Source organism: Epinephelus moara, chromosome 23 (genome assembly GCF_006386435.1).
Source record: "Epinephelus moara isolate mb chromosome 23, YSFRI_EMoa_1.0, whole genome shotgun sequence".
Taxonomy (NCBI): domain Eukaryota; kingdom Metazoa; phylum Chordata; class Actinopteri; order Perciformes; family Serranidae; genus Epinephelus; species Epinephelus moara.
This window is the reverse complement of record NC_065528.1, coordinates 22,244,404-22,271,687: the sequence shown is the minus strand read 5'-3', so window position 1 is coordinate 22,271,687 and position 27,284 is coordinate 22,244,404. Positions and strand designations below refer to the sequence as shown.

General features: G+C 42.3%; 2 protein-coding genes across 4 annotated transcripts; one reads left to right on the top strand and one right to left on the bottom strand.

Moving 5' to 3' along the window:
- The first annotated feature begins 5 nt into the window (after nt 1–5).
- si:ch211-244b2.3 (uncharacterized protein LOC557230 homolog) lies at nt 6–8,634 on the top strand. Its single transcript, XM_050035963.1, has 11 exons — nt 6–148; nt 227–272; nt 1,322–1,451; nt 1,773–1,917; nt 1,995–2,115; nt 2,202–2,280; nt 4,493–4,604; nt 4,809–4,914; nt 5,016–5,097; nt 5,721–5,893; nt 5,981–8,634. Exons 1-11 carry the CDS (start codon nt 125–127, stop codon nt 6,040–6,042), a joined length of 1,080 nt encoding a protein of 359 aa, XP_049891920.1. The 5' UTR covers nt 6–124; the 3' UTR covers nt 6,043–8,634.
- Nucleotides 8,635–9,380: 746 nt separating this feature from the next.
- Nucleotides 9,381–25,500, bottom strand: scyl2 (SCY1 like pseudokinase 2). Of its 3 annotated transcripts, none has more exons than XM_050035960.1 (19): nt 25,365–25,500; nt 23,316–23,512; nt 22,573–22,730; nt 22,010–22,154; nt 19,954–20,103; nt 19,645–19,866; nt 19,077–19,193; nt 18,550–18,675; nt 17,107–17,283; nt 16,833–16,844; nt 16,524–16,646; nt 16,179–16,292; nt 14,200–14,332; nt 13,993–14,111; nt 13,787–13,887; nt 13,497–13,566; nt 13,345–13,422; nt 12,956–13,078; nt 9,381–12,867 (listed from the first exon to the last, which is right to left on the bottom strand). In XM_050035960.1, exons 2-19 carry the CDS (start codon nt 23,490–23,492, stop codon nt 12,229–12,231), a joined length of 2,784 nt encoding a protein of 927 aa, XP_049891917.1. In that variant the 5' UTR covers nt 23,493–23,512; nt 25,365–25,500; the 3' UTR covers nt 9,381–12,228. The 3 variants fall into 3 exon arrangements, with proteins under 3 accessions (XP_049891917.1, XP_049891918.1, XP_049891919.1); XM_050035961.1 differs by lacking the exon at nt 25,365–25,500 and adding an exon at nt 25,111–25,342; XM_050035962.1 differs by lacking the exon at nt 16,833–16,844.
- Between the last annotated feature and the right edge of the window lie 1,784 nt (nt 25,501–27,284).

The window sequence follows — 27,284 nt, the reverse complement described above, 5'->3', positions numbered from 1 at the left end:
TGAAATGAAACTTTCACATCGTTTCTTTTAGTTAGAGCGAGTAAAGAGGCTTTAAATTTGTAAAGTTTTATTTAGCAGCCTTTACCTTTGTTTAATCTGCTTTTGTTGGGGGGTCATTGTCACCATGTATTTCCCTCATTACAACATGGTGAGTCTTCATCACGGAGTCACTCTGGACTACAGAAAGTGTCTTTATGGTGTTTACAGTGTTTATATGTGTTTACAGGACAGTAGATTGCTGATGGGCGGCTGGCAGGAGACTCCAGGTCCAGGTCTGTGTGACTCCATGTTTTAAGTTCCTTCTGTACTTTTATTAATATTAAATTCTGACTTTATACATGTACATGTCTGCATTTCAGCCTTTTAGCTGGTAATGCTCCAAAATATAAAGTTGATGAGTTAGTCTTAAAGATGAAGGAGTGGCCTCAGGAAAGAGTTATTACATGTGTATTTTTTAAATTTAATATGTGATTGAAAACTGGATTAATGTGTCTGTTTGGTGCAATATTTCTAAGATTGGAAAATGGTGATGTTTCTCACTCATGGCTCAAAACCCAGGTCACAGGTCAAAGGAAAATCCCGATCAGCAGTGCACTGGGACTGACTCAATCAGCTCCACCTGTTTCAGATAGTAAAGAAATAAACAGTCGGTCAAACATTAACCTGACTGATTTCAACAGGCCTCTATCGCTGTCATTAAAGGTTCTGGGTGTGACATTCAGAGCATTAATAAAACAGCACACCACTATTTGCTCTGTAAAGATAGAATCTAATAATGGTGTCCTGAGCAGAGAATGAAGTCACGCTATCTCTGTTTGTACCTTCTCTGCCCAGCGTTGGGGCAAACAGTCCTGCTTTGCGTGTCAGTTCATGTGAGTCGTGGGTGTGTGTCCCACTGGCTGCTGCAGGGGTGATGTTTATTTGTAGTCCACCACGGAAGTTATCGTTGCCCTGGTTCCACTGACAAAAAGCTAATAGGATTAGAACAAACTACACCAAAGTCAAATGATTTCAACGTCGCATGTTGACGCACTTGTTAGCCACCGTCTTTTTTAAAGACATGTAAAGGCTTCAAAATTTACAAGTAGGGTATTTACTGATGTGTTTTATGTCGTAGAACAAACCGTAAAAGTCTCCTAAGCTTGTTTTAACCTCAGACCTTATTTCAGACATCTAACTAAAAACCTACTGACTTTGAAACGAGGGAATCGCAACTCATTTCCAGCTTTCAGGACTCATTACTGCACCACTATATCGTCACCAGCTCCTCGAACAGGATACACAAATGCATATTTAACTCACATATTCTTTTATTTTACAGTTAATGGGAAGCATTATGAGTGGCAGGTGTCAAACGGACACCAGTGGAAGCCAATTGACAACGACCATGTGATCGAGACGCACTACTGCCAACCGGGAGCTAAAGGAATCACCATCAACTTTGACGAGATGTCAGTGTTTTGATTTTTATTTTATTGGCCTTGTTTTCAGTCACAGAAATACTTGAATGCAAAGTGGCATATAAGGTTTGACCAAGAACGGATTTTGAGAATTACAGTAAAAATAAGTTGATTTTTTTAATGAACTTTGAACAGTTTTAAATTATTACAGGAATAAAACTGTCCGTTGAAACTGAGGATAGAAACAGACATGACAATATTAAGAGGATAAACAACATATCGATACAACACTGAGTTTAGTTTTGGTGCAGTTCAAACAAATGTTACTTGTCAAAGAAGTATAAAATCAAACTGAATCATGTGCCTCCACAGGAAGGTGTCCATAGACTTTGATAAGTTAGAGACTCTGACTCCAGGTCTGAAGGTGCAGAGAGTGAGCTTCCTACCTCGGGGTCAGACGGAGGACGTAGGCTGGTACTTCAGAGATGACCAGCTGTGGTGTGAATATGGATCTCAGGTGAGGACAGTCTCAACTCTCGAGTTCATTTAATTATCAGGTATTTAATTCTAACACACTGAATTCCGCTTCCTCAGAGCTCCAGCACGTTGTCCTCCTCGATCAGCAGTCGGGATATCGAGCATCAGTTCAGTCTAAACCCTCGGGGAACCTTCAGCTTCACAGTGGGCTCGACGACCTACTCACTAGACTTCTCCAGTATGTGAATTTTATCATTTTGCGTGTGTGAGCTTGTTAAAGTCGATAAATGTAAAGCTAAATCTAACTGTTGTTTTACTCTGCAGCCATGACCCAGACAAACTGCATCACAGGCCTGAACAGGAATGTACGCAGGCGTCCTAAATTCACTTCCAGTGCACAGAGGTGAGAGATTTCAACTGTAGGATCCATTTTTTGTTTTAAAAATGGTTCTTTTCTGCATTCAGACCAGCCTCAGTCTGTTGAGCTGTCAGCTTAAAGGAATACTTCACCCCAAAATTGTTGCTTTGAATTTGCAAAGAAAACTTTTCCTTCTCTCTCTCATGCCTTCGATGAACAAAGAATCCATAAACAGAAAAAATTATTGAGGATTGAAATCACCGGGGCTCGTGTTTAACAACAGTAAAGCTATATCAGAACATCCGTTTACTCTCAGACAGCTTGTGCAGTATAACCTCCTAACATCCCAACGTTTGTTTTGTTCGTATTTTAATTTCTCCTAGCTTTTTGGGATCAGTGGGACCTGATAAGTTTAAAGAACTAAACATTGTCAATGATAATAAAGTCCCCACATACTCAAACAAGACGATAATAAAGTCTCTCGTCCTTTAACGAGCTGATGATAACTTCCTTATGTCTTCAAAAGAGTGGTGTCTCATCATGTTTCAACCATAAAATGTGATCAGGTTTTGTACCTTGTCCACTTTCGTGTCGAGATCGGCTGCAGACTGACTTGGCAGAGATGGCTGCCATCTTGTTTTTACATGGATTATTGTATTGTGCTCTTACTACCACTAGATGGCACATAGTGTCCATGAACAAAGACAACAGGCCTAAGTTAAGTAGAATGAAGTATAAGGTCAAGTAAACCCGAAATGTGACAGGGTTCCTACGCAAGTATGGAAATAAATTTGATCAATTTCCAGGTATTAGAAAGTATGGAAAAATATTTATGTTTCCAGACTATTGCCACTGTTCTAAAATACTGTTTTCTAAAATAGAAAATTAGGTATTTCCAAAAATAATTTAATCAATCAATTCACACACAGAGCTAGATGCAAGCTTTGTGTGAAATCGTTTGACATCGCCAACATGAGGGAGAAGGCGATTCTGAGCCACATGAAAGGAAAAAACACCAACGTCTCTTTACTGCATCGCTTGCACCCAGAGTCCCAACCTTTTTGCCTCAGCCCAGACATTGAACTTACCTGAGTTTTTATTTGCATGCCATTATGGTACTTGGCTACAATCGCCTATTAAGAATAATTAATTATGATGTGAAATATGATACACTGATATATTTACTCAGATGTCGCATATTCTCTGGGGGAAGAAAAAAAAAAAACGCTGAGAAGTCTGGAAATTAGGGTATGGAAAAGTATGGAATTTTGAAATTCCAAATGTGTAGGGACCCTGATGTGATGTCCTCCTATGGGGACACAGGGTCTCAGGAGTAAAATCCAAGTCTCATTTATCCAGTTGTATTCTCAGTACTTCCCAAACACATGCATTATTGCTAAAAACCTTGAGACAACAAACTGTGAAATGTATCCATGCTGTTTTAAGGGTTCCCACTGTAATGGAAAACCAGGAAAAGTCATGGAATTTCACAGTCAGAATTTCCAGGCCTGGAAAAGTCCTGGAACTAGTAAAAATCCTTTAAAGTTTTGGAAAAGTCATGGAATTTTGTTGTGTGTAGTGAAATTGTCACGGTAATCTTACTTGATTAACCATATGTCACATAGCTGTAAATTTATTTTCTGAACCTTTTGACATAACGTAGCTCTAATATGCATCGATGCGTGGCGACATTTTGTTTACCATCACTTACGTATCTTAATTTTCTCCCTCTGTAGGAGCCAAAACGTGTGGGTGTAATTTCACATTATTTACCTGTTCATTCACTGGCATGGCGTTTCTTTAGACCAAGAGATCATATAACATATTTCATTTGGACTTCAGCATGGATTTCTTTGAATGAGTCACAGTCACAGTTTTCACTGATAGTACTCCCTATACCCTCCATGTAACTTAAAATATGTTCGATTAGCATTTGAATCTGATATGTTTGAAAAACTTTGGACAAATGGGACAAGATTTTTTTTTTACATTTTTTATTATGGGTACTTGAAAAGTCATCAAAATGTTTTTTGTCCATGAAAATATGTGGGAGCCCTGTCTCTTCAAAGCCAGACTCCATTGACAAAAACAGTAATTTTTCCTCACTGAACAAAGGAGCTGCTGGTCTGCTCCTGCCTTAGTCAGTTTCTTTGTGTTATTGTGTGACTGTGGTGTTTTAAAGTGTTAGTTCGGTTTCACCAAAGTCACACAATAACACAAACCAATCCCCTGTATTGAAGCTTGTTTTTCTCTGCAGCCTTTCCTCCACCTCAGTGTTCCCCGCGGCTTCCTCCTCTCAGCTCTCTGATGGAGGCTACAAGTGGGAGTTCATGGGAGACGAGGGGAGATGGACAGAATACAAAGCACATGTAAGTAGGGCATGCAGCTATTTCAGGTAGCTGAGGCAGAAGCTTATAAAGAAACCCTACTAAACAATATAGTCAGTTTATTTTCAGATAGAAACTCTTTTTACTTGTGAATAATGTCAGCAGTGGCATCTGGTGGTCAAATTAAAATTACATTAGATGTGCATTCCTCTATAAGCTGGACTTATTGTTTGTATTTGTGTGCAGATATGTTCATACGATAGCGCTGCCATTGAGAGACAATACCAGCTGAATCCACAGGGCCAGATAAACTTCAGGACCAAGAAGTTCTCGTACACGCTGGACTTTTCAAGTAAGGAACACGTGAACAACTACAAACACCCCTCACCCCCCATTTTGCTTTTGTTGAGGACAGCAGTTTAAATCATGTCTGTGTACTCTGGTTTATCACAGAAATGTGTCAAGTCAACGACAGCATCGGGACGACAAGAGCAGTGAGGAGGACAGCTGACGATGGGAGTCAACAGAACAGCAGGTCAGGAGATAAGAATCCCTTAAAGTGCCCCAAATTAATCCTTAATTTACCCCAGAAAACATAACGAACATATAAAATGAACTGAATGAACCAAAATTAATTTGAAAAGCCCCTATATACGAAATTAAGTGAAATTTAAGAGGTGCATAACTTGCCCCTTAAATTACGAAATCTGTGTGGAATATTCTGCAAGCGTCATCCATTAACGGATCGTCCACTACTCGGAAGATCGTCGGTCCAATCCCTGGCTCCTCCTGTCTGCATGTCGAAGTATCCTTGGGCGAGATATTGAACCCCATATTGCTCCTGATGGCTGTTCCATTGGTGTGAATACCTACTGAGGAGCAGGTGGCGCCTTGTATGGCAGCCTCGGCCACCAGTGTGTGGATGTATGTGTGAATGGGTGAATGTGACGAAGTATAAAAGTGCTTTGAGTGGTCGGAAAGACTAGAAAGGCGCAATACAAGAGCAGTCCATTTACCATTATGATTGTGTTATTAAAGTAAATGGGGTGAATGGGTTGAAAACCCCTTGATTTGATTGTAAGACTTTGACTTTCCCCTTATTTCCCCTCCCATTCTAAACTAATGTTATGTCTATGTTCAACTTCTTCTTCTCTTCAGTTTGGGTTCAGTGCCACGATGGCAGTTTCGGGATATTGGGAGAAGTTGGACAGATTATTCCAAAGCGAATAGCACCATTTCCAGTCAGGACATCGAGCTCCAGTACCAACAGAACCCGTCAGGCATCATCACGTTTGCCACCAACGAATTTAGCTATGAGCTAAACCTCGCAGGTGAGCTGGAACCATGACCTCCTTTCCCTACTTAGGAGGTGATGTTACAATGAAGAAGTTTACTTTAAATCTTTAAATCTTTTGCAGCCATGACTCAGAGGAATCTGTCCACAAACACCACCAGACCAGTGCGAAGACTCAACCAGTGACTGCAGGACAACAGACTTGGAGGTCTGGAGTTCACTCGATGTCGATACTCGTTACCTCACTGCCTCCCTCAGGTTGTCTCTCCATATTGGGATGATTCAGTACTCTCTTGCCTCTTAAGTGTTTGGATGACCTAACACGACAATATTTGGGACTTTAAACAAAAGGTGTGAGGGGGCGTTTTAATATTTATTAATTGCATTTCTTTATGTTCAGGTTTACCTTTTTACAAGATACTGTATCACTCTTGTGCTTAAGTGTGTTTTCCTGTGGTTGGGTTTAAGGTTTGGGTGAGGTTAGAGTTAACCAGTTACCTGGTTGAGGTTAAGGTAAGGTTAAAACAAAGGGGAACCTGATTTTACACATCATATGTTTACAGGTCTTGGGCAGCACTACTGCATATGTGGAAAAAGTAGTATACAGCCATTTGTGGCTCCTGAGGGAGCTACGAGAAATCTGCTAATTTGCCTCAAGTGATGTCACTTGAGTCTGTGTCGGTTGGCGCTGAAGACTACATCTCTAAAAATGGTTAAAAAAAAAAATCTGGAGTTGTGGAGTTAAAAAGAAGTGAGGTTACCAGACAGCCTGCAGCCCGCTGCTCATCTTTTGAAGCTAGCAGCTCGAGGCTACATTAGCCGCTACTAGCATAATACACCCAAATCTCCCGCTGCGTTTAAATGGATCTCGTGAGCTTGTGTTTTTGACATGGAAAGTCATGAACATGAAGTCAAGAACTCAGAGCTCCAAGAAAAATTCCACTTACGAGGTTGCATTCATATGAACTCTTTCCATGAACACTGATCACGACCCCAATAGAGTGCCCTAGGAATGGGTCCAAAAACCCGAAAAAGAAGTTAACATTTCAGCACTCCCAGTTTCCTCGTTTCAAGGTCAATGGGTTTTTGGTTAGACGCCTGAAATAAGGTCTGAAGAGACTTTCACATTTTGTTCTACGACATAAAATATGTCAGTAAATACCCCCTTCATGAATTTTGAAGCTTTTACGTGTCCTAAAAAAAGCGGTTGCTAACAACTGGCTCAACGAGACTACAGAACATCATCACGCCGAACACAGCTTTACAGCATTGTCGTGGTAGGGGTTTGAAGTCAAGGGTGTAGTTCGTTTATAGTCTAACGTTAGCTTTTTACTTCTGGCAAAGCTAACTTTTTTTTGTCAGCCTACAGAAAATTTCATCCCTTGAGTGCTCTATTGAATTCAGCATCCAACCAAATTGTCCGCGATGTCAATGCGGATTCCGTCCTGGCCGTGGAACAGTGGACCAGCTCTTTACCCTTGTGAGGCAGCTGAAAGGGGTCATGGGACTTTGCCCATCCAGTCTATGTTTTGTGGACTTGGAAAAGGCTTACGACCACGTCCTTTAGGGGGTCTTGTGGGGCATACCAGGTTCGCTGCTACAAGTCATCCGGTCATAGTAGATAGGCGGGCAGTAGCTCAGTCCATAGGGACTTGGGTTGGGAACCAGAGGGTCGCCTGTTCGAGTCCCCGTCCGGACCAAATATGGAGCGTGGACTGGTGGCTGGAGAGGTGCCAGTTCACCTCCTGGGCACTGCCGAGGTGCCCTTGAGCAAGACACTGAACCCCCCAACCGCTCGGGGCGCCTCACCAAGGGCAGCCCCCTCACTCTGACATCTCTCCACTTTGTGCATGTATAGGTCCTGTTTGTGCATGTGTGTGTCTTTCGGACCTGTGTGTAATTGACAAGCGGGTGAAAAAATTGAATTTCCCCTCAGGGGGATTAATAAAGTATATAAAATTTTAAAAAATTAAATTAATTAGATTACATGGGAAGGATAGTGTAAGGATGTGATGGTGCAGCAAGTGCCATTAAATTTAAAAGAAAAAGGGCAGTGCTGTGCCCCATGCGGTTTGTAACCTGCAAAATGTTTTCTGTGTGATGTTTCTTCTAGCTAGGGGCTAAGAAAACAGCACAACCCTGACACATTACATGTGGGCGAACCCCAACTTTAGTCTAGGGCTTGTTGCCCCTGCTCCAGAGCAGGATAAGCCCTAAATTTGTTGGGTTATCACCTGAAAATGGACTTAACCAGGGGCTAAAAGTTGCCAGTGTGACACAGGGTTAGAAAACAATTCAATTTAGGAATGTTAACATGAGTTATGTCTTCAACCTGATTATGTAACCCAGAGCTAGTAGAAGAGCAGTGTGAATCTTAAAGCCCTGGGCTCAGGTTAATCCTAGGTTAACAATGTGTGTATGTCAGCTCAGGGCTAAGAGAACGCTGTGTGAAAAGCCTAACTGATGGGGAAACACACTTCGACACACCTTTTTTAACCTGAACCAAAGGGATGTTAGCAATGTCTCATTTAACCCAGACAGTTTTTGGTGCATCTTAATATGTCGATGAATCTGCTTTTGTCATCGGAGAACTTTTTAAAAAATGTTTTTACCTTTTGACAAGATACCTCTTTTAACCTAAAACCAAAGAAACCTTAACTTGATGTTTCATGTATCACTGCCTATTAACTGTGCATGACAATCTTAAAATGTTCATTAATACTGCCGTGTAATCAGTGCCTGTCTTTTCTAAATTAAAGTTGCATACCCTCCACTGTATGAGGTAGTTTCTTAAAGCCATCGCACAAATAAATAACGACCACCCTTTGAGAGTATTAGATTGTGTACTTTCCTTTATATGTACAGATTTTCATTGAACCACCTCAGAGACCAGCACCTTAACACATAAAACAAGGGCCACACGACACATACATTGACAGCAGTGGTATACAAACAATCTTGTAGAAGAATAAGCTTTTAGTTTTCTGCTTTGGGGATATGTGACGCACGCTTCACAGTCAAAACTGCACTCCACAGATGAAAAAGCTCCGATCGCGGAGACTTTTGTAGTCTCGTGTGACAAAAAAAAAAAAAAAAATGGGGAAATAAACAGAACCTGAAGAGTCCAATTCACTGCCATGCGGCTGAAAGGGAGCTCACCTCGTACAGGTGGCGTCATTACACAAAAAAACAAAAGTTAATCCAATAACAGACGTTACACTTCAGCATGTTAACAACAATCATTGTCAGCAGAAACACAGTGTGACCATGGTGCATCTAAAAACCCTAAAACGGTGCGATCCTCTTCTAAAATGTAAGATTCAGAATGAGTACACGTTAATGATCAGCTGTTTAGAAAATCTGACATGTAGCTATTGTAGGTCGGCGGACATGAAGTAAGGACACGTCGACGGCCGCTCGAGCCAGTCGACACGCAACCAATAATGATTATTGCACACGACTCATCTAAGGCCTCTTAACCATTATCACAAGGACATACAAATGCCAAGGCCCTCGCAGAGCAATCCATCTTTAAATAGCTATTTATTTACACTTCATAATAACATGTCGCCAGCACAGGTCCTCGGACAGCTGAAAAGTGCTGAAATCAAAATATATAGTGATAATCTTCATCATTGTACAAATTGGTCAAAGGAAATTTGCATTTTGAGACCCTCAAAAACCTCATCCGAGCAAACCCAGCTGGATGTGAGAAAGAAAAGGTCGCTGGAATCATTAGGAATCATCATTAGAAAAGATGCTAAAAATCTAGCTTTAGATCTTTCGTGGTCGAGTTCAGTAACATGCAGCAAAGCAAGTAATTTGAGAAGCAGACAGCTGATTAAAAAGGGAAACTATTAATACTTGAGTAACAGATGAGCGCTGTCTGTCTAGTCCTACACGTGTACCCATGTAAGGCACGAAAGCCTAAGCAGTGCATACGGTCCTCATTTGTCGCCTTTAGCTTTAGCATCTTGTTAAAGGACACTGCTGTAATTGCTACTCCACACGCCCTACTCCGCTATAAGACACAGAGAAATCATTCATACTGCATTTACAGAAATTGATACCAGAGGAGGTGAAATGGTCATCATCAAACTTTGACCGGACAAAACTAACCCTTCGCTTTTTAACAAGCTTAGATGTCAAATTAAGCAACTCAAAGCAGAAAAGAATGAGACCAAAGATGACCACAATTCAATTTGTGCTCACAAAATGGGGGTTTCTGGTGCTGCAGAGAAACCGTCACCATGGAGACAGACTGCAGTGGGGCTACTTGTTTCCCCCCCCCCATCTGAACCTCAAACTGTTGGGCTGTCAGCTTCCTACACCCCCTTTCAGATAGTCCCCACGGAGGAGCCTCCTGGATGCAGATCAGTGACTGCAGGCTCGTCAGTGCTACACGTCAAGCTACCTCCCACTGGGCTCACACATCTTTGGTGTGTGTGTGTGTGAGCGGGTTTTTGTTTTTAAGCCAACTCTCTGATCACTTTAGACATGCAGCAAAGCCTAAAATAGTCCGGAGAAGCAGTAAAGATGCAGAAGCCTGAAACCCAGCAGATGTGAAGCCACTTTTTACCTTGTTTTTCCTGCTAATTCTGAAAGGGAAAGTGGTGTTTTTCAACCTGGACCCTATTTTCTCATGTTTTTGCGTCATAGCGACGAATGGAGACAACAGTTTTTGACATTGGTCCAGTGTTGAGACTGACCGCTGCAGCCACAGAGGTGAAACAGGCTTAGTGTAATCCCTATCGCCACTTGTGCACTATCAATTTACGTCCATTAACAGTGCTTGTTTGGACAAGTATGCCTATTTTTTTTCTGTTGTGTCACATTCAACGTCCCGGACAAGCCAGGAAACAGGTTAGTACACAGCAGAAAGCAACATGGAGGCCAGTGGCACAAAGGGGCTAAAATTAGCACGTCCTTCCGATTTCTGTATTTCCATCACATCCAATCAGAGCAAATTGGAGCTAGAGGGGATAAACACAAGTCATTTGTCCTGGAGGTGAATGCCAACTGTAATCTTTGCCATCAAGTACAAAAGCCAGATGCTATTGGGTGTTCTTGGGTACTTGTGTGGTAGAAAATGGGCTTTCGTGTTTGTTGCCAAGTCTCACTCAAGGAGAAATCTCATCCTGGAATCTCGAAGATTTTTCCCTATCCCCAAAATCAGCTTAATATTCAGCCATGACACTGAAAATCTTTTAGATAACACTAAGCCAGTGGTTCCCAACTGGTCCAGCCACGGGGTCCAGATTTCTCCTTAGTCATTAGTTCAAGGTCCACAGTTTAATGTATTTAGCGTCAAACTTGCGTCTGGCCATGTCAGTGAGCTAGTTTGCTGTCTCTGTCAAGTAGCTGTCCTTTAGTTGCTCACTCTACAGCAGGAAACGGCATTTTGAATTCAAAGATCTGTGCCAGAAATCCACTGTACTTCAATATAAAGGGTGTTTTTCACAAAGTTGACACATTCATGAGTCACTTGTGGTCCATTCAGAGTAGATCCGTGACCAACTAGTTGGGAACCATTGCACTAAGCTACATGTTCTGTACTCCAACACAACAAATTCTTCCAGGCACTCCTCTCTCCAACTCTTACTAATGATTGCGCCATTGTTTTTCCTGCAACAAGTCACCTCTTGTGAGATCTCAAAACCAGACTTCTCCTTGGGTGAGACTTTGTCACTTTAACTAACAGACCAGGGGAAGGTAAGACACTTCTAACAACAATTTGAGCCTGTCAGTGGCACTTTTTCTGGACGTAAATTGACGGTGCACAATTTCCCATAGGGACTACATCACAGCCTGTTTTGACGCCACAACTGCAGTGTTCTCTCGCAATACTGGACCAGTTTCAAAAACTGTTGTTCCCATTACTCACTCAGACACAAAAACTCAGGAAAACAGGGTCCAGGTTGAGAGATACCGAAGTTTCCCTTTAAGGGGTGATTCTGATGCAACTTGTTCAGGAAGTGAAATCCACTCATTCATCAAATGAACACAAAACCTTCCTGAATAAACTGAGTTGGGATTCATCTCAACCCACGACATTTGGACTCCCAAAGAATGTCAAGTACAAAACAGTAGGAAACCCCCAGCATTTAAAGAACAGCATAGAAGAAGTATTTCCCACCCCAACCATTTGTCCTTCTGGTCAAGTAGAAATGGAATTCAGGTGCAGGTTAATTTGCCAGCTGAATGTGAGCGAGAGTCAGAATTTATACCAGGTCAGATTAAAAATACAGACAGCAGCGCCTTTGAGAGGAAATCTTCACATTCAATCAGTGTCTTGTTCTGTGAGAATTCAAGGCTCTTCTGTCTGAAGTTATTAAAAGAATATACTCAACTTAGCATCTACTTTTTATTAGTTTAGCCGAATAAGTCTTTCAGATCATTGTTGACAGATGCACTATGTTTAACTCCACTTTGGTTCAGGCTTGGGGCAGCAGCAGGTTGAGCAAAGTTCTGTGGGCTGAAAAAAGGGTTTGCTTGCATCCCAAACCCACTGGGCACTCCTCCCATGCCCACTGGTGCACCCTGCATCTGAGTCTGAGCGTTCTGGGCTGCACCAAACTGACTGATCCAAGGAGTGTTGGTGCCAGGTGTAGGCTTGGGACCCATTTGGTTGAGGGTGACTTTGGGCTGGCTGGGTGAGAAAAGACTGTCCAAGGCTGACAGGTCGGGGGCTTTACTTGTCTGCCCCATGGGTCCTTGGTTCTGTGAGAGGGCTCCAAAGTTTGGGGTGCTGGTGGTGGTGGCCATGCCGCCGTAGAGGCCGGGGCCTGTAGGCCGCATGCCCATCCCCATGCCCATGCCTCCTGTCTGAAAGCCCATGGGTGGGTTGAACCCGTTGGAGACTGAGGCGCCCATGGAGCCCACCATGGGGCCGGGGGAGGGGAAGGCAGACATGGTGGTGCCCTGCACCGGAGCTGGTCGTGGTGAGTTGGCCAATGACAGGCTGTTTAGAGATGTCATGTTGTTGAGCAGGCTGCTTGTCAGATCCTTAGTCTGTGACATAAGACGGAGAAAATTTGATCATCACAAGCCAGAGATGTTTGAGCACGTGTTCGTGCACACAGATGTTTTAAGTCATTACCTTTGTGTTTGAGGTGTTAGCTGGTTTGACGCTCTGTGGTGCTAACGGCTGCTGGTTCCTCAGTTTGGCTGCCTGCTCCTGCTCCTTAGCCAGTCGCTGTTTCTCCTCTAGAGTCAGAGACATCTAGGGAAAGAAAAGGAAGAGAGACTGTTAACAAACTGGTTAGGTCTCGAAGTTAGGCCTGTGTGCAATACAGAGAGGATATGTTGTATCATAAGACACAATTTGATGGACCAGAGGAGTCAAACTTATTCTCGAAATCCAAAGAAAAAATAAATCCTACTCCTCCTGATTAATTTTTTCTTACGCCTGCACTAATGCTCTTCTGAAACATGCAAAATGTACAAAGGTGCAGATTGTGTAAATGAGGTATGACATTGTTCCCATACTCTATTAGGCTGTGGGGCCGCTGCTGCTGATCCATTCTCTTTGCCATTTACCCCCGAGCTGCCGAAGATATCATCAATCTGAAAGAAGGAAAAATAAAAAATGAAACACTGCAGCAGAGAGACGTAAGACAGAACATTTCCAGTGCTGGTACCTGGTTGCCACTGCTTGGTGGGCCCTTGGTCTCCTCTGGTGGGTGCCCTGGATTTGAGATGTTTATACTCCTGTTAGAAGAGACACAATGAACAAAATCAGAAAGCGGAGGGAATTTGAATAGAGGCATTTATACAAGCCTGGTTAGTCATGCCATTATCATATTCATGTGGCTGGTATCAAATGCTAATTGCTTTCTAAGACAGATCTAATCACCCTATTTGATGTTCTCGCTAATTTGTACAAAAGCCCCACTAACATGTGAAACCATTTTATATTTAAATGACAAACCTCTGCTGCTCCTGCATGATGTGCAGCTGCTCCAACTTGGTCTTGTGTTCAGTCTCCATGCGAGTCAGCATGTCCCGTATGACCACCATGAACGAGTTAAACTGAAACATGGAAAAAATCAGATAACATTAGTAGAAGAAGAAGAAGAAGAAGAAACTAAAAAAAAATAGGAGTTAAATTAAATATGACTCTATAATGTGCGCCACCTGATTAAGGTTAAGGTTGTTGTCTATACTGAGAGAGACAAGGTGCGGCAGGCTCTTGGTGGCGAGGTGCTCTTTGGGGATGCCAAGCTTCTTGTGGCTGAAGGTGCACTTGTAGATTCCTGAAGCGAGGAGAGGGAGAGTCAAACAACCAATCATTTACTGGTTTAATAACACCAGCGGGAAGTGGAGTGTGTCCAGATTATTTACCGAGTATTCCCATGAGTACTGCTGGTTCTCTGGAGGGGATCTGTTGTAGGAAGGGCAGGATCTCATCGATGACGTACCACTTGTCCAGATATTCCAAGATCTTCCCCAGACACACCAGAGAGTTCACTCGTACCTGCAGAGCAATAAAGAAAGAGACAATTCAGCCATTAAAGTTGGTGGTAAGCTGTGGTGAAAGACTGCTGCCATGAAGAAATGGATGTCTTGTAATTTTCTGCAGCTTAATTCAGACAAGACAGAAGAAATAATCTTTGGCCCTGGCAAGGAAATTCCGACCATTTATTGGTCCTCTGGCAACTAATATAAAATCTACAGCAAGAAATTTAGGCATCACTTTTGATTCTCAATTGAACTTTGAACCACATATCAATAATCTCATTACACCCTGCTACTTCCACCTACGAAATGTTATCAAAATTAAATCAGCTGTGTCTTTTCCGGACCTAGAAAAGCTTATTCATGCTTCTGTATTCTCGCGCCTTGACTACCGTAACACACCGTTTACATGCCTCAGTAAATCTTCTCGGCTTCAGCTAGTGCAGAATGCTGCAGCTCGTATTGTAACTGGGACAAATCATGGTATCGCCTCCCTCCATTGGTTGCCGGTTAACTTCAGAACTGGTTTTAAGATACTTTTAATAACTTTAAAGCTCAACATGGTTTAGTGCCAAGTTATCAAGCTCAACTTCTGACTCCCTTCGCTCCAAGTCGTGACCTGAGATCCTCAAGCCTACCCTCACGAGTCGTCCCTAAATCAAGATTGGTAACCAAAGATGACCGGGCTTTTGCCATCAAGACCCCGAGGCTCTGGAACTCTCTGCCTGAGGAGATCAGGCTGGCTTGCACATTACTCGTTTTTAAATCATTGCTTAAAACACATTGTGATTTGTAACTTTTGTGTTTTATTTCCTTTTGTTTTTGCCTCTGTACACACTATAATTTTCTTGGCTCTTAATATATATTTTTTTTTAAATATTGTATTGTTGTCTTATTTTCATGCAATTTGTGAAGCACTTTGTAACCTTGATTAGCTAAGTGCTTAAAGTGCTTCTAAAAACTTCTTCCACATGACCTAACATACATGTTTGCACAATGTCTTTCCTACATATAAATTCAATCAAGGCAGCAACATGTGCTGCTAGCTAAAATAACTGTTTCTGTCAATGGAGTCTGGTGGCTTTGAAGAGGATGACATAACGGCTTCAGTTCCCTGTCGAAAATGGCTGTCTGATGGCGAGGTAAAGCGGTGAAAATAATCTAAATATAGTCCACACTTAAACTGATGTAGATTTTTTTAGGTGGTGCTTTATTTAGGGGGCTAAAATATGTTTTGCAGCTGCTCCCGTCTACAGCCACCAGACTCCACTGACAGAAACAGTGATTTTACTGTACCTCGCAAAACACAAGGAGTTGCTGGTCTGCCGCTGCCTGTGATTGGTTCTAAAAAGCACACAGTAATAAATAAACCAAACTAAATTGACATCAACAGTATGTTGCTTATCTTTTGTGCCCCTGTCTGCTTCTTCAAACAGCGCGTGTACCGACTGCTTCTACTGTGGGTAGACTATGGAGTGCAAATGCAGTATTACACTGAATCTCAATGTGTCTTCGACTGATTAAATAAAGGTTTGATAATAATAAAATAGCAGCATCCTCCACCTCCAAGCTCAAATCTTCCAGGCCAACACTTTCCTCACTCTCTGTGCTTACACCGTCAGCTACCGCATGGGTGTGTTGAGGGAGGGGAGGGCATCAGCGCTGTAATCTACGTCAGTTTCCATTTGAAAAACACTGAAAAGAGCGCAGATTGACCCGCCCTTTAAGAGTGCAACAGTTCAAGAGAAGGACCAGGGATAAGTAGAGGCATCTAAGAGGAATTAATATAGACAGATTTCATTCATGCACAGGCAGACAGTCTGAAAGGTAAAAGGTGAGAGCAGAAACGACTGACGGAGACTCACAGCGAGTGAAGAGGTCTGCAGGCAGGCTGATTTGATCCGAGGGATGAGGGAGTTCTTCATGGACGGGTAGTCAATCAGGTTGGCGAACGTTGGGATGATGTTCAGGCACAACTCCTGCTCGGCAACAGATAAGACGTTATGAAATGTGACATTTTTATGATGCCGAGAGCGTTCACTCTGACGGTGCTCTAAAGGCAGCACTGAGAGGAGAATGAAGAGTGCAGCGACTGGGGGAAAATGTGACACGTTCTCTATGTGGAATGCTAAAAATATAAACCCTTTTGTGGTTTACAGGGTTCATGACTAATTGAATTAAATTGATCACAACAGCACAGCTCTGTATACCTGGATCTGTACAGAAGGTGCCTCCACAGCTCTGTAGACCATCGGCAGCACGCTGTTCTTAATTTCCTCCGAGGGTGTTTTGGTCAACAGTAGGTCCATCTTCTGCAGGAATATCAGCAGGATCTGCATGGCACAGGGACCCAGTTAGGAAAACAAGAATCAAAAGCTCTCCGATATTTGCTACACGAGTGAGGTGGTGGAGGTTAACAGAGATGGTGCTTTCAGTGGCTTTAGCTTAGCTGTTAGTGCTAACAGAAGACACAGACTAGCTGATGTGACCGGAGCATATTCACAGCAGAGACCACTCACCATGTTACTAGCCTGAAGAAGCATGGGAAGAAAAATACAGAGAGAAACTTGATAAAGTGACAGATTAAACCCTTTAGTCGGTTATATTTCACTGATTATTCAAATCTCAAACACACAAATGCAAAAAGGGAGAAAATATCATGCAAAGATTTAAAGAGGGAAGTCACACGTTACCTGTCATTACTTGAGTGCTAGCTAGCTTAATATCACATGCTTTATTAATGCTGAACAGTTGAACAACCAACACTGTTTCAGATACTGTACGTGTGTCTACCTGAACGGGCTCTTGCTGCTTGAACACAGGCGTGAGGTCAGGCATAATGAGACGAATGTACTCCTCCTTGGTGCACTCCTCGGCGATCAGCAGCACGTTGGGCAGCACGAAGGGAACCATGTCCGGGTTGATGAACTCAGAGGTGAGCGCCGGCAAGATTCGATACACCACCACTCTCTGCAAGGAAAGAAAACAGAGTGGGTACCAGAAGCCATGAGACAGTGTTCAAACTGTAACACTGTGTGTTCGTGATGAGTTCATTAGGGAACACTTTTAACTAGAAAATATAAAAGTTCAGAGAAAAAGGAAGATGAAACAGGAAGAAAAATAACAGGAAGGCAGTTTCTCAGTAACAGTGTCTGAACTCTCACAATCGCTCGTCTGTTTGTCTTTGTGTGTGTGTTTATACACAACTAAACAGAGAGCATGTGAGGCATGTGTTCTGATAGATATGGGAACACCTAAAGGATTATTTGACAACAACATGAGCACTCAGTTATTGAAAAAGGTAGTGATGGGCGAAAATGAACGCCAAATCTTTTTGAATACCAATTGAAACAGATGAGTCTTAATTTTATTTTTTTATTACCTAATTATTTATTTATTATTTTTTATTTTATTTTATTATATTATTTATTATTATTTATTTACTAATTTATTTATTTATCTATTTTATTTTTTTATATATATTTTTTTACAGTCTATGGTCACGACTTCCATCAGTCAAGGCCCATGGTGCATTCACATGCTCCTCAGATACTGTTTTTCTGACTTTAGTGAATTCGTGAGCTTCAAGTTGTAATATGAAACACAACGTGGACGCTACAAAGATGTGTTGTATTTTATTGTTTAGAGCGTGTAAACAACACCTTGACAAGGAGCAAAGGACACAGATCAGATGAGTCATGACCTACGACCAGAAACGAATTTTTCAGATTATTCTGACACCACGTGAATGTAGCACAAGGCTGTGGAGGTAACCGGGACGTCCGCTACTTGCCCCTACTCAGATTGTTTGTCAGTGACATTTCTGTGACATTGTATTCAGTTTACACAGCCTAACTACACACAAGTAGGATCTTGAATAAATGCATTAAAATTAGTTTTTATCTTTATCAATACAAACGTATACATGATGGCTGGTGATGCATCGGCAAGAAGTTTGTGTGGCAGGCAGCACTAGCTGTCAGATGTTTTATAACAGAGTGTCACAGAGAAAACTGTGACAAAAAACCCTTAAGGTTCAGTATATTAAAATGTATCAACTCAACACTATGAAAAGAATCAGTCCCCCCATCACTAGAAAAATGACTATTAAACTGCCCTAAACATACACTACACATACAGTAAACAGATCATGGAAAATATTCATACATACTCTCTCATATTTTGAACCTACCTGATTTATAATGCATTTCTTATACAAAATGTACGAGCACTTACCTTGGGGAGTTTGGGCAGGACTTTGGGGAGGCCTTTGTAGAACTGGGACTTCTGCAGGTTGTCTCTCTGGAAGAGGGAGTCAAAGTACTGCAGGGTCACAGCACCCACGTCGTCAAAAAATGGAATCTGAATTTAAAAAAAACACACACACACAACAAAAGGCATCAGATATTACCAACATTGGCACAGACTATGAACAAATGCTATTCTTTGTATCTTCTTTTCTTTTAAATGTATTTTTATAAAGAAATATGGCAATAATTGTTTGGAGGTGTATCAGTTAAAGTATAATGCCAAATACGGCAATGGAGAGAGACATTTACAGTTATCAAAAGTATTTCTGTCATAGTAAAGAAGTGGTTCTGCCAAAAGCAAAATAATAACGGACAGGATTAGAACATATGGGTTAGACTGTAGGATAAAGCTTTGTCACAACTGTCGGTGGCACTGGGGTAAAACTGTGACAATCGAGCTTTGGAAAAATGAATCATTATTTGTATCTTTATGCCAGGGGTAAAAATGCTGACCTTTGTCATCTGGTCTGCATCTGGCCGGACGGTGGATGTGACGCTGAGCAGCATCTTGACATGCTCCCGAACCTCCTCTGGGATCTTGTTCAGGACTGCAGGACTTATGCTGCTCAGCTGCAGTTGGATGACACAGAGAAGAAGAACAGAACAGAGAGGAAAAGAGGAATACAAGCAGTGTTTGATTAGTAACAGCAACACACTCTTGAGATATTCTTAAAAATCAAGTCATGCAGCAGACGACTAAAAATGGGCTGCGTCTGAAATTAGCTTGAAGCAGCTGATGCTGGAGTGCGTCCAGGCACAATCATCGGGATTATTTCAAACATGTTTTACCACTCAAATCAAAAACAAGACATCCGCCTGCGCTATGAGCCGGACAATGACACAAATCTGTGCAGACAGCAGTGCTGCCAGAGAAAAAATACGCATGTGTGGGGAAAAAAATAGTCGCATGGCTGTGTAGTGTAGCAGCGAGTACAATTGTTCTAATTCTATGAATGATTTATGATCCTTTTGTCGATCCAGTCATTCGTCACGCTCCCACATGCCCCACACCTCCACCCACCTGATCCAGCTGCCTGCTGAAGCTCTTAAAAATGTCGTGCTTGTTGACTTGGAAAACAGGCTTGCCCTCGTTGAAGACGGCATGCATGACCACGCCCAGCGAGTACATGTCGGAGGCGGAGTCACAGCTGACGGACAGGATGTATTCAGGAGCCAGGTACTCAGGGTTGGGGAGGCAGAGCGGAGGAAGGTTGGGCTCCCATTCTTTACACGAGTACTTGGGCTGAAGAGGGTGAGAACATATAAAGATGTGACAATACTGCCTTCAATTATTTTGTTAGAGCGTTTTAAGGGCAGTCATCCAGCACACCTCAGCTTCCGAGGGGTTTGTGGAGGAGATGCTGAAGTCAAAGCCCATGATCTTCCAGGCTCCACTCTTGTTGAGGATGATGTTCTCTGGACACAAGTTGCCGTGGACCATTTTCACCCCGCTGTGGAGAAAGGACAAACCCTCCGAGATCTGAAAGGGATAGAAGAATGAGAGTGTCAGCTTTGGTATGAAAGGGTGGAACTAACTGCAGGAATAGTACACGGTTTAAAGCTGCAACACTTGTTCTTTAAAATATTCAAACAGATTCACGCCCAGCTCATTCTTCAGGGAAAAAAAAGACGGATTCGACACCATCCAGTGATGACGACCTTGTCCTTCTCCTCACAAAAGGAGATTTTGAGTACTTCCAATGTAGGGAAAGAGAAGGAGAGTGTCTCATACGGGAGCTGAAGCTCTACAGTAGCTGGTTTTGGACATATTTCAGGATCTCGGTAGGACAGCTGCATCTGAGGAGGCAGAGGACCAACTACCAGGATCCTATAGACCAGGGGTGTCGAACAAATGTTAAACAATGCGTGGTCTACTTAATGTATCATGCACATGTAATGACAGTGAGGAGTAGACTGAATTATTGTGGGAAATACTGTTGAAATTGCTTATTTTTCTTAAGACAAATAAGGTTGTTCATTTGTTTTGTGAAAGGATGCACGTCTTCAGAATGTACTTGTAATTCTTAACGCACAAAAAGGGAAAATATTGGAGCTCATACGTTCTTGTGCGATGGTTTTATTGGTCCGGCCCATCTGAGATCAAATTGGGCTGCATGTGGCCCGTGAACTAAAATGAGCTTGACCCCCCTGCTATAGACCCAGAGCAGCGTCTGGCAGTCTGTCTGAGGGAAGCTATTGTACAGCCAAAGCTAGTATAAGCTATTTTTATTGGCTGTACCTGTCGTGACATTGTGACGTGACATCCATTCCAGACAACGTGACTGAATGATGCTTTTATTCGCAGTGTGAAAGCTCTGTAAAATCAACCTTGTTCTTTTTGCCACGTAACATCTAGAGATGTCCCAGTGCCATACAGTGCCGACACAGATCCCTGAACTTGCGTATCGGCCAATAGCGAGTACTAATCCGATAACACTGCATCAATAGAAAAGAAAAATTCAAAGCGGCAAACGCTTTATCCAGGTGTGAAACTTCTGGTTGCCCCAACTATGTCCATGGCAATAATTGGAGCAACTCTTCAAGATGTTAACTTAAGTAGAGCCCAAGTGGACGTTGTTTCTCTTTGCTCACTTCTGGCCAGAAGGCTCATCCTGTGTAAATGGAAGGACTCTTCACCTCCAACATACAGACATTGGATTAAGGATGTTATGTACGATCAACTGCACGCTTCTTTGCCACCTGGCTGCCAACAATTTTTAACTTTTGTGGCAAATATGGAAGCTGAAAAATTGTAATAAAACATGCTTTATTCTCCTACTTATGTCCTTTTTTCTTCTCTTTTGGATTCCCTTTGACTGGTCTGGCTTTCTCTGTTTGTTCTTCTGTCGATGGGTTGTCTTTTCATCCTTACTGGCTCTATATTTATTTATTAGTACTCTGTATCTTCACTGAAGAGACTTTTGTACTTGCTAATACCTGATGCAGCATTCTGGGCAGTATCAGAGGCATTTCCAATTCCAATATTGGTATCGGAACAACTCTAGTAATATCAGCATTCTGCCTCTAAGTACTCGTGACAAAAACAACAGTTCAGAAAAATATACTGCTAAGGGAATCAATCACAAGACAGAAACTTCTCTGTGTGGGCCTTAACACCAACAGGTGAGGCCTGAAATGGAGCTGGTTCAACTGGCTTTGAGAGGTACTGATGTCGATTGCATTGTACTAAAACCTGCCAGACAACCACAATTTGGTATGCTCATAATAACAAACAGGCAAGTTCATATTCAAATATGTTTCATTATACATCCAACAGGTGAACAACTAAACTGTTACTTATAAAAAATAAATAAATACATAGCAAATAACTGGTGACTCTTAGTTGCAGCCCTGCATCGAGCAAGCTAACCTGTCTGCACTCTCACCTGTAGCAGGCCGTACTTGGTCTCCACATCATAGAGTTTGTACTCCTTGATGTCACTGGGCAAGGGGCTGGGCAGATTCTCCCACTGGCCTAGCACGTTGGCCAGACTGGCAAACACCGGCTCTGTGCAGAACGCCAAGCAGTCTCTGAGGGCCAAATACAGAAATAACATCAGTAGAATTTAATGCAGCTGCCTTTAAAATGTTGAGTTATTCTGAAGCCGACAGAGACAAACGGCAACATGAGCAAAGTCAAAAACAAAGACAGAGAAGCGCTTTGAATTTAGAGCTGCCCTGGGTGAAAGTTTAAAAAAGACACAGCGGTAAAAAGAAAGTAAGCACAAGACAGCCTCGACCTCTGGGGCCATAAATAATTCAGAGCCCATTCTACAGAGTCGTTTGATCATGACAAGCTTCTGCTCACATATGCACAAACAGAGGCAGACAAATAGAACTATTATGCAATTTTCCCCCTCAAATGTCAAGCTGCTCTTTGAGCCACAACTCCCTCCAATTTGCCCTTGATACACATGTTTGTGTGTGTTTATGTGGGTGTGTTAATCACCGTGACTCTTCCAGGGGATGCTGCACGGTCAGGAGACGGGGGTGACGCAGTCTGGTCAGCTGCTGCACCCCTTTTTTTAGCGAATCAACAATTTGGTCCTTCTCAAATTTCTGGTACTTATCGATCATCTTCTTGTCGAACACAAACACAGCCACTTCCTGAAGAGTCAGAAAACAACAAGGCGCTGAAACAGCTACTCATGGTGAGGAAAGTCCTTGTTGACAAATATAATCAGTTGTTTGTCCATTTAAAGGTCCAGTGTGTAGGATTTAGGGGGGTATACTGGCAGGAATGTATGTCAATATAATGAGTATGTTTTCTTTGGTGTATAATCACATGAAAATAATAATTGTTGCGTTTTTCGTTACTTTAGAATGAGCCATTTATACACAGACAAAGAAAACGCTGGCTCTAGATATAGTTACTTGTGTGTTCGCATCGGCCACTGCGACAACAATGTCAGAAAAACACTGATTTTTTTTTCATGTGAAACTGCTTTATTCAGTATTTTTATTGGTTTAAATCAGTGAATGTGTTGGTTTTGGAGAGGAAGAGACTTATGCGGATAATTCAGCTCCCAGTAAAACCCTCCTAAGCAATGAACACTGAAGGAATTCTATCCAAGAAAGGTTTCAGCTCACTGCTACATGCCATTAAAACCCCCTAAATCTTACACACTGCTCCTTTTAAATCTAAACTTCGGAGCTGGTCTGGTGAAGTGGAGGATATTAACACTCACGTACCTGTTTTGTGGACTTCTTTGTGCCATTGTAGATCCTCCAACACAAGCCAGGACCCCCGCTGGCGATATGTCGTCCAACCTCAAACTCCCGTGTCACCGGGTTGCCCATGACAGCACTGGTGACATCCGCCGTCACCTTGGTGACAGTGCTTTTTAGCTTGTTCAGCATAGACTCCATATTCACGCCTGACCTGGCAGCTGAAGTGAGAAAGGTGGAAGACAGACCACCCAGGACAGGTGAGCAGTTACAAACACAGTACCTTCAAACCAAAAGGTACAGACCGGTCACTCAAACGCCAAAACAACAAAAGTCTTTGCAATCACTGAAAGAGGCGGCTGTAGCGTGAGCCTTTATAGCGAAGCAAAAGCCTTCAACAATCCATTCGACATGCACTTTAATGCACCTGCTCGGAAATTTACACATCAAAGTGCCCACCAGTGTCCTGCCTGCGCCGGCAGAAGAGAAAAGTGCCACTACAGCCCAAGCTGTCCACTGAAATATAAAATGACTCAGAGCAAGCTCAGCCACACCACATTAAGCCTGTCTTACAAAATACTTCAGAGTGACTTGAAAGCATGTTGGGCAAGAGGAAGTCAAACAAAAGAACATGGCTGACGGTTACACAGCCAAATTATTTCTACGTGAGCAGTTTCTTAAGGGCTTTATCTGTCTCGGGTGGGCTTCTGGTGCTTTGATGTGTATTTCATCGTGCTGCAACAAGGCTGAATGAGGTTTCGTCTATAAATTGAGATGCACAGGCGGTACACTATGCATAATTAAGAGCTTCCTTCCCGCATTTATAAAAAGAATATATATGAAGCATCAGTATTAAATGGAGCAAAGCAAATTGGATCTTAATCAAAATTTTAAGGCACTTTGCCAGTACCCTCCCTGGCCAATTTTGCTAATGGGAATCCCTGCTTGTACTGTATATAATGCTGTTATACACTATTACACAGCACCTCCCTTAGGCTCAGTCACTTATGTATCCTCAGCCGATGCCAGCTGCTGTAGCAGCCAAACTGAGGGTGCACAAACATATGAAATCTATCAGTCAATCAGCATGGTTCAATTTGATGACGTCAGTGTGTCAATCCTGCAACAGCCAGTTTTACTTGAGCCAAACCCAAAACAACATAGCTTCATTTACAGATGACAGATATTGCAGGATGTCTGGCCTGCAAATGAATCATAACATTGCAACCACACCTGTGTCATAGCTCATTATTTATGTCGTGAAATGTCAAAGAAATCAATATATACCAGATGCAAATCTATGGCAACAAAGTCTAATTATTACAGGATATGCGTCACTATATATTTCCTCTAGTAGGAGGCTGTTTTAAGCTTTTAGCTGCAACAGGTTTGCAGGGAATTTGCCAAGAGCACCGACACTGTTATAACGTTGTGTTATAAAGGCAGTCAGTTCACTTTACACTTACTAATCAGTCGATACTATAAGCTAGTTAGTGGCCAGACGGTCAGAGGTAAACTAAGAGCAGCGTTCATCTCACCTAAACCACCTGCACACAGCCTCTTAGCATAGTCTTTAGCTAGCTAACGTCAGCTAGCCATCGGCGTACCTGACAGTTCAGTAACACCAGCTTACTAACACGGTTATTATTATTTGACAGGCTATTCATGTGAGGTTAATAACACAATATTAACGTTGGGTTGAAGCATTTAAGTGTCGTATTTATCGCTAAGCGTGAGTGTCACGTCTGGTTGTGAGATAGCTTGATGCTAGCTTGGTTAGCCTGTGCGCACACACCAAAACTAGCACTGTGACACTTACCGTTTGCAGTTTACAGCTACCTTCTTTTAACCCCTTATCTACCCGTGTAGCTCAAGAAGGCTGACATCATCGTTGCAATCTGTTGGCTCCCGCGAAAGACTTTTTGTACACGAACAGATCACGGTGGCTACCTACCCAAGCTAACTAGCAAACAATGCGCAAGTAACGTTAGACAGTGACGTTAGTCATGACAGCCAAACACCGATTGTTTGTTGAATCCAAAACTGTCCCTCCGCTACCCTCCGGCTACATACCTTGATATGAAAAGGGCTCTCAGTTGTATTTGTTGTTATAAGTGGACTCTCAGCTGTGCCGCTGTCAGTGATGGCTGTGAAACACAGCCCCCATGTCTTCCAGTAGCATACGAAATGAGGTAGCTTAGTGCGCTAGTGAGCGAACAAGCCTACTTCCGGGTTGTCAGGTGCGTCGACGTCATCAGAGGTTTTCAAAACTAACTATTTGGCTAACACTGCATGTACAAATAAACTGTACGTTAAATGTCGTGATTTACTGTTTACAAAGAGTGACAGGATTTATTTTCAGTGTGTTGAACGTCTTATATATTTTCATAGGGACACAGACTCAGGGCAAATGTGACGTCATGACAGGTCACAGATTTTTGTACAAAGACCAGTAGCAGGGCCGTGGTCACCTGTGTAATACTGGGGGGACCATTTTGAGTCAACACCTCCTGTGACCCAACTTTCCAGGGGGTTTGGTTATCCAGGAGAATTTTTTTGACACTTCACAGCTAAACTGACCATTCATCGTATTTTGAAACAAAACTCTTAGGGACTGTTCATTATTTATGGAGGGGAGGGGGCCATGTTAGCATTAGCATGTTAGCATGTAAAAAAAAATGCCATTTATCAAAGCCTGAAACTGTGAAAACAGATATTCTCAATGGATTTTCACATTTCCAACTGTCCTTTGACACATTATGTGCGACAAACACTTCCGTCAGAAAAAAAAACAACAAAATCTGTGTTTTAAACCATGATATTTAAGCAAAATAACTTTATTCTACATCTAATAAACCATGTGCACTAATCAACCAGCATGCACGACAAGAGCGGAAACCTGAGGCTTTTTTCCACTCCAGGATTCCTAACGTTCAACTTTCAAACGTCAAAGGAACGTTTTAAAAATCTAGTAACTTATGGTGTGTCTCAAATCACATACTTCCGTTAGTACACTTCAGTGTAGTATACTGTGTGCACTATATGTACTCATTGGCGTAGTGCGCAAATTTCAACAGGGTAGTGTTGTCTCAAACCAAACACAGCCGTTGTGCACTCACCAGAAATGACGACCGCAAGTTAGCGAGTTGGCAAACTAGCATTAGCGTACCATATCATCACAGACTGCTAAATTAATCCAATAAACATACTGCTGGCTTCCGACAACAGTATCGTGGTGCTTAGTACAAAAATCACATGTATTTATACAATGCAGCGACGTTCACGGTCGCACAGTCCTCAGCTGCTATTTCCAGTTTGAAACGCTACGTAGCCAAGATGGCGAACATTGAGGACTAGAAGTGTCCATAGTTCCACACTCAACTTCTTGACCGTTTTGAGTGCACCATCTGAGTACTCATAGTATACTGCATTTTTCCATACTTCTCAGTGTGAACGCACTTATGCACTCAAAATAGTAAGTGTAAGTACAGAAGTGCGCGATTTGAGACGCAGCATTAGTTTAAGTGGAGGGAGGTTCATGTATTTTCCGCCAGTCACTCAGGTTCAAGGAAAAATATTTGTAGCTTGAAGGGTAAAACAAATGAAGCCACACCCCAGCCACCTCCTCTGATAAGTAAAGAACAGTCTCTTAGATCAGGGGTTCTCAAAGTTTTGATGACTGAGTGCCAGTTTAGGGAGCCAGTATATGATACACCGTGATACTCAAACCAGTAGTAATAAAAATGGCAGTTTGTTACATTTATTTATGATTAAGATAACATTTGCTAGTAATTATTTTGGACAGTGGCGCATGGTTGCAGGCATTTTGAGCATTTTTAAATGTGTATCCCCCCCTATACTTTAAACACACTTAAATGTGGTAGCTGGGACCAATAAATGGCCCCTACATATTATTTCCAGGAGTTTAACAGCTAATAACGAAATTAGGACCCTAATACCCAGGTTGGGCCACATATAGACAGTTGTGATGGT